The sequence below is a fragment of the Orbicella faveolata genome, unplaced genomic scaffold, assembly GCF_042242905.1.
Source record: "Orbicella faveolata isolate gen_17 unplaced genomic scaffold, um_ofav_v1 contig_13, whole genome shotgun sequence".
In the NCBI taxonomy this organism is placed as follows: domain Eukaryota; kingdom Metazoa; phylum Cnidaria; class Anthozoa; order Scleractinia; family Merulinidae; genus Orbicella; species Orbicella faveolata.
In genome coordinates this window covers 22,593,200-22,599,814 of record NW_028301540.1, presented here as the reverse complement: position 1 = coordinate 22,599,814, position 6,615 = coordinate 22,593,200, and the positions used below count along the sequence as shown (strand labels likewise).

At 40.5% G+C, this 6,615-nt stretch overlaps 2 protein-coding genes across 3 annotated transcripts in view; one reads left to right on the top strand and one right to left on the bottom strand.

The window, feature by feature from the left end:
• The first annotated feature begins 69 nt into the window (after positions 1-69).
• The window catches only part of LOC149115640 (uncharacterized), a 37,142-nt gene continuing 30,596 nt past the window's right edge, over positions 70-6,615 (top strand). Inside the window, exon 1 of one of the 2 annotated variants that reach the window (XM_089285855.1) lies at positions 70-189. The gene's annotated coding sequence lies outside the window, so the exon portion shown is untranslated. The remainder of the gene's footprint in view (positions 190-6,615) is intronic. The other variant, XM_089285856.1, reaches the window with a different exon arrangement.
• LOC149115642 (uncharacterized) lies at positions 4,461-6,120 on the bottom strand. The gene has a single exon (XM_089285923.1). The coding sequence runs from the start codon at positions 5,842-5,844 to the stop codon at positions 5,452-5,454; it is 393 nt and encodes a 130-aa protein (XP_089142049.1). The 5' UTR covers positions 5,845-6,120; the 3' UTR covers positions 4,461-5,451.

The following is a 6,615-nucleotide window of genomic DNA, read 5'->3' as shown; positions in this document are numbered from 1 at the left end:
GCAAATCACGTGATAAGGAGCTGAAAATAATAGCTAACGTCAAATCACGAGACGCCTTGGAATGCACTTTCAGTTTCAATTCTTATGTTTTACAAGAAGAGTCTTCAGTCCCGTTAAAACTGTACGAAAGTTGAACTTATCGCTAGCTTGCTGAATTGTTGGCAGAGAAACTTGGAGACTTCGGAAATTGTGAGTATATGTAAACTGTTGTTGATAGTTCACTTCTTTCCTCAGCCGTAATTTCACGTATCACAGCCACCCAAATCAGACTGCGCCACGACCAATCTGAAAGGATTTAATGCCCAATCAAAGCACAGATTAACAAACCGAATAACTGCAGTTAAATCTTGTTCGATAATATCACTGAATAGCCAACTGTTAGTGTTGGTTTCAATGGATATGGTAGCCCCGGCGATTGTGAGGAATCGAAAGCTGAAAATTCAACATCGCGTGAGATTGAAAGTAAACCATACTTCCGCTTTCAAAATGAAGAATACATGCAGAAATTGGTCTGATCATGACGCATATGATGAATGAAACGTAAAAATGAACAAAACTTCCATGGATCAGTCGCCCACGTCGGATGTTGACATTTTTGTTTAGTTGTAGTTGGCTTATCTGTCTGGCCAGTTGTTGCTCGAACTATACTATGTTTGTGTTTTATTTGTTTTATATACATAGCTTAAGAAACTTATAGTTTTAAATGAATAAAGATACCCTTTATGTGTGTGCATGTCTGTTGCTTGCGAAGAAATCAACAAAAGTATGCAAAGCGGAGTAGAACGTGCTCAACATGAGCCCATTTGGTTGACCTTTAGTCGGCTAGAAAAATCTCTACAAAGAAAACTCTGGCACCCAGTTTAATCATTTAGAAGTATAGATTTTCACTTCGCTGTTCGGGGGTGACTTTGTAAGAGTCGTTGTATAAATCACACAAAAAGGAAACGGAGGTGGGGCGAAATTTTGGAAACCAGGCTTCCCGGTTGACTGTGCACCCTTCGGCACCAAACAAATCGAGCGCTTAGCTGTTTTCGGGGCTTAAAGAATGACCTCTGTTGGTTTAGTTTTTGTGAGAGAATGAAAACAATATTTTGTTTTTTAGTGAAAACTGATGTGAATCCGGAGTTCCGCTATTTTCAGCCAAAGCTGTTCTCCTTCACTTTAATGTATTTGAATAATGTGACTTAGCGATTTTATGTACTTTTTTTCGATTCTACTCCGAGTTAGCCTCCCGAGCGGACGCTGTTAGGGCTCGTCACGCATTCCTTCCCCACGAACGGCGAAGGAATGCGTGATGAACCCTGAGAGCGTCGTCTGCGTAGGAGGCTGGCTCCGAGCACGACACCGAAAATTCGACTGCCATTTTAAACAGATTAAAGGATAAATCTCATTATACAAGGGATCAGGTACTTCCAATCTCTCACCCTTCCTTACTCTATAAAGCTGATTTCTCGATCTGAATCTTATCACTAGGGATTTACGTATCCCAGATATTTCACTCTCCTTTCGTTTAGAGAACCGATTAAAAAACTTATTTCCCTTCGTTAATAAAAAAAGAAATTTTTTTAGTCTATGTAATCTAGCTGTTTACTATTATTACTATTATTTTTCTGTCGGCCGATTGTACTTTTAAGACTTCTGCGGAGATTCAGTTTCCCCTATTTCTAAAAGCAATTTTCAAAGCTGACTAAGGTTTGCTATCTTCGCTTATGTTGCTTCCATTTCGGTATTATTGTTTGCCCAACAGACGCCCTTGTCTCGATCATTCTTCATTCTAGCTGCCTCAACTTATGTTTTGCATCCAGACGTTTCGGACCTTGTTTGTACATGTAATAAATATTAAAGGTGGCCAGACACGAGGGGTCATGTCGCAGCGACATGTTGCAGGAGGGGGACAGTGGGGTTTGCGGTATTGCGGTGTTCGACAATTTTTCTTGTGGTATTTTGGTAATTATAATTTCGAATTGCGGTATTGCAGTATTCTCCGAGCCTGCGGGATGCGGTTTTTTTTAACATTTTGGACGATATTAAAAATTATCTTCAGCGTTTTCCAATGCCTTTTCCAGATTCCCGTTGACAAAGGGTTAGTTATTTTTTGTTAATAATTAGCCAACACGCCAATGGATGTTACTTATTTTGCCTTAATCGAAAATTACAAATTCCTAATCGCTATTTCCGTGTTATTTGCTCTGAACTTGACATAAAGAGTAGTGGTTTCGGGATGACATTGAATTTTGACCCGACCTATTGGAGTGTTGCGATAATGGGGTGTTTGCCGAATTCTTTTTACGGTATTGCGGTGTTCAGATCCCCAATATCCCCCTCTTGCAGCGACAAAAAACTTGTGTAATGCACACTGAGGCGACATGTGGCAGAAACGTGTAGCGGGGACATGTAGCAGGGAGAAAATCACAACATTTGCACACATAAAAATGTTGCAGGTACATGTTCCACCAATTTGGAGGATAGTTTGTTCCTGCTAAATGCCGCACAAAGTTCAGCTTGTTGAACTTCATGGAACACGTCGTGGGGACATAATGTTGCAAGGATGCCATGAAACTTCGTGTGTACGGTTATGCAACATGTCCCTGATACAGAATCAAAAGTTGAGCCAATAATAAAGTGTATTATCGTTTGTCACACGATGTAGTCACTTTAGATGTAGATCGCTGGGGAGAGGTGTAAAAGTTGTCAACATAAAGCTGATGACCCAGTCCTTGATAATCTTCCATAAGATCTTTCACAACTCTGCTTGCCAAGCCTTTTTCCAGCGATCTACATCTAAAGTGACTACATCGTGTGACAAACGATAATACACTTTATTATTGCATCTACCACGATGAATAACAACAACCTTTTCCTCGACAAAAGTTGACCCAGTCAGAAACAACGACCAGAATTCTTTGTGCTCGCGATCGTGCACAGGGAAAAACAAGATGGCAGCCATCAGTAGCAGTGCCACCTCGATCATATTTGACCGCCGCTAGGTTTCTTGGTTGTGCCTTCTCAAATCGTGCCAACTAAGGTGCCATTGCCTTTTTAGTTTTCTGTCTGTTAGCATTGTCTTTTAGTTGCTTGTCCCATAGAATTGGATTATCTTTGAAACAAGAAGATCTGTTAGATCTTATAACCGCGCTTTTAAAATTTAACTGTTTGCTTAACACTACCGTCGGAACGCAGTGCACATTCCAAAGCAGTCATTGATGATTCTTTTCTTACTGTAGACATCACATCACTTGATCAACACAAACTGTATTGCACCATCAGTGGTAGCCATTGACAAATCTCCGATGACGTAATGGTCTTAATCTTTGTAGAACTTTCTTCGGGATATGTATGGGCATGAGCGATATGAATGACACGATAATAACACTATTAACAACAGCTTTCTTTCTTAAAAGTCATGATTAAATTTAATTGGTGTTTTCCACGAGTAAAGGGCTAGCAAAGTAGTCACACAAGTCATATAATTTAATAATAAAACTCTATCCCGACCGATGTATCGATTTTGGTCACTCCAGTGACCACAGATCAAAAACGTGACAGAAAATTGGCGTTACTTTCGATTCTCACCAAATTTGGACAGTAGGATGATCTCATCATTAGCCAATTATAGGCCATCTTTCAGCTCTTTTCGTCATATCCCCCCCTCGGGAGAATTTTGTCAAGTTAGCTAATTTAGTATGCAAGCCACCGTAATGGCGGTCGCGGTCGACGAAATGTTTATTTGCTCAAAATTGGGGCAAAATCTTTCGGAGATGGAAATCAGGACATTTGTAAGGATACAGAAAGTAATTTGGGGCCGGTTGCTAGCTTCTAAGACTGAATTTATCCAGAAGTAAGCTGTATTTTCGTTTTCGTGCCGAAAGCCATGCGATGAAATATTATCGGTTTGTTCTGCTGTCTTGTTCTGTTTTTCTCTTGGTCTTTCTTGTAGCCCGCCGAGGCCAGTCTTTCGTCTAAATCAGTTGAAAAAAGTTCGAAAAAGATGTTCCCATTCAAGTTTAAGCTCTCAGGCGATAATTCTGGAGATTTTTGGCCGAAACGTTCGGCTTTGTTATGTTGGTGTTTTTCGGTTGCTATGGGCGACCGTTGCTTCCTTTGTTAGGTCAAGTCTGGGGAGTGAGGTCACAAAAAAATTCTAATTAATTCTGGTTTTGTTCGATTTCGCTGAAATTTTAACACGATAAAGCTGGATTGTTAAGGAATAGATTTACCGCCTGCCAATGTGTGGTAGCTATTAACGCTGAAGTGTTATATCGCTTCGAAGTCAGGGTTTTGAAGAGATTTTTTTGCAACGTGTGGGTTCGGCGTGATTTCGTAATCGGAGGTTTTTGTTGACCCCGAAGGAAAAAATATCCGGAAAAGGTCATTTCATCGACGATTCAAAGGAATATAAATATGTATATGTTTCGAGCTAAATTTCTGGTGAAAAAATATAATTTTTGACGAACGCTGGGTTTTTAATTTTTTCCCGCGAAAGTCAGTATCGGAGATGAGATTTATTAATGTTTCAACAGCTTTTGGCGAGTAAACATCACAGGTTGCGTGACTCAAAATTTGGCCGAGTGGAAGCTTGGGTCTGGTCGCAGACAAATCTGCGAAAAAAAAAAACAAGAAGATCTGTTAGATCTTATAACCGCGCTTTTAAAATTTAACTGTTCGCTTAGCACTACCGTCGGAACGCAGTGCATATTCCAAAGCAGTCATTGATGATTCTTTTCTTACTGTAGACATCACTTGATCAACACAAACTGTATTATTGCACCATCAGTGGTAGCCATTGACAAATCTCCGATGACGTAATGGTCTTAATCTTTGTAGAACTTTCTTCGGGATATGTATGGGCATGAGCGATATGAATGACACGATAATAACACTATTAACAACAGCTTTCTTTCTTAAAAGTCATGATTAAATTTAATTGGTGTTTTCCACGAGTAAAGGGCTAGCAAAGTAGTCACACAAGTCATATAAAAAAACCCTATCCCGACCGATGTAACGATTTTGGTCACTCCAGTGACCACAGATTGAAAACGTGACAGAAAATTGGCGTTACTTTTGATTCTCACCAAATTTGTCATATCCCCCGCTCGGGAGGATTTTGTTAAGTTAGCTAATTTAATATGCAAGCCACCGTAATGGCGGTCGCCGCGGCGAAATGTTTAATAGAGACCTTAAGCAAACACTTGAGGCGGTTAGGTGGAGGCGGCGATGGCCGCGCGGGAGTTGGGTTGAGACCGCCTCCTCTTGGCGCGAAATTAGAATATTAAGCTTTCGTAGAAGCGGCGGCGAGCAACGGCTGTTTTGCTTTCGTTTTCAGTTGTCCAATTTGACTTTGTTCGTGGATTTTACGAGCATAATGGCAACTTTTCGAGAAGTCCGAGACCTTCTAGCTGTTGCATGCTTTGAGGACATCATAGACGAGGATGAATTTCTGTTGCTGAGGATCTACACACGTCGAAAAATCTTTACTTTCCTTACGAAGACTGAATCAGCCTTTTCTTTACTAGTGCAACCAAGGTCACTGGCCTCTGCCTCCTCCCATTTTTCTGATATTTCTTCCATCAGAATATCCATCTCGCTATCTTCGATGTCAACTCCACTCAGTTTCGCCTGACTGTGATGTTTTCGTTTCGCCTTGAATTTGTCCAGTAGTAGTTTGAAATGTTCCTGTACGTTTTTCCGCTTCACCTGAAACTTCACGGAGGTTTCGTCATTCAGACGATCTGTGATGGCATTCCATACTTTTCCTCGATCTACAGTCCTTGGTTTGAAGATCCATGGTTCTGAAGTTCTGACTTCTTTCGCTAGGATCAAATCATGTGCTTCTGTCCACTTCATGATCGAGCTAGATGAGAGAAAACAAAAGCTTATTAAAAACAGGTCCTGTCTAACGATTCACCTTTCGGAAATATTCCAAAGTTATAGAGACAAATTGGAAGAACAAAATAGCATTTTGTACCAGCAAGTACTTGCAATCTAAAGTTTTAAAGTCTACAAGACGTGAACATCACTCGGAACAATGTGAATCCAGGAAACTCACCCATTTCTTTTGCTTTTCTCTCCTTCGCTTGCCATCTTTCTTCTTCACTCACACCTCCAATGTGAAGTGAAATTTTCGCTGTAAAGCAAACGAAATATCAAATATTTGCAAAAAAAAAATACAAAGAGACGTGTCAAAAAACATTTTTAACTTTATAAAAGAGTTTCTGTGTATTTTAGTTGCTACAAATGGGAAAATAAAGCGACCGTCTCTCGAGGCGGCCAAACCTACCTTTCTCGCCGCCGCCACTGTTGGAAGACGCGGGCAACACTCAACGTGATTATGTTAATTAGCTCGAGAGCGGGAAATTTTACGTCCGGTTGGCGTCCACCTCGCCGCCTCCAGTGTTTGCTTAAGGTCTCTATTTGCTCATAATTGGGGCAAAATCTTTCGGAGATGGAAATCAGGACATTTGTAAGAATACAGAAAGTAATTTGGGACCAGTTGCTGGCTTCTAAGGCTGAATTTATCCCGAAGTAAGCTGTATTTTCGTTTTCGTGCCGAAAGCCATGCGATGAAATATTATCGGTTTGTTCTGCTGTCTTGTTCTGTTTTTTCTCTTGGTCTTT

Coding starts and splice junctions, on each gene's coding strand:
- LOC149115642 (XM_089285923.1), bottom strand. CDS start 5,844: ATGAAGTGGACAGAAGCACATGATTTGATCCTAGCGAAAGAAGTCAGA.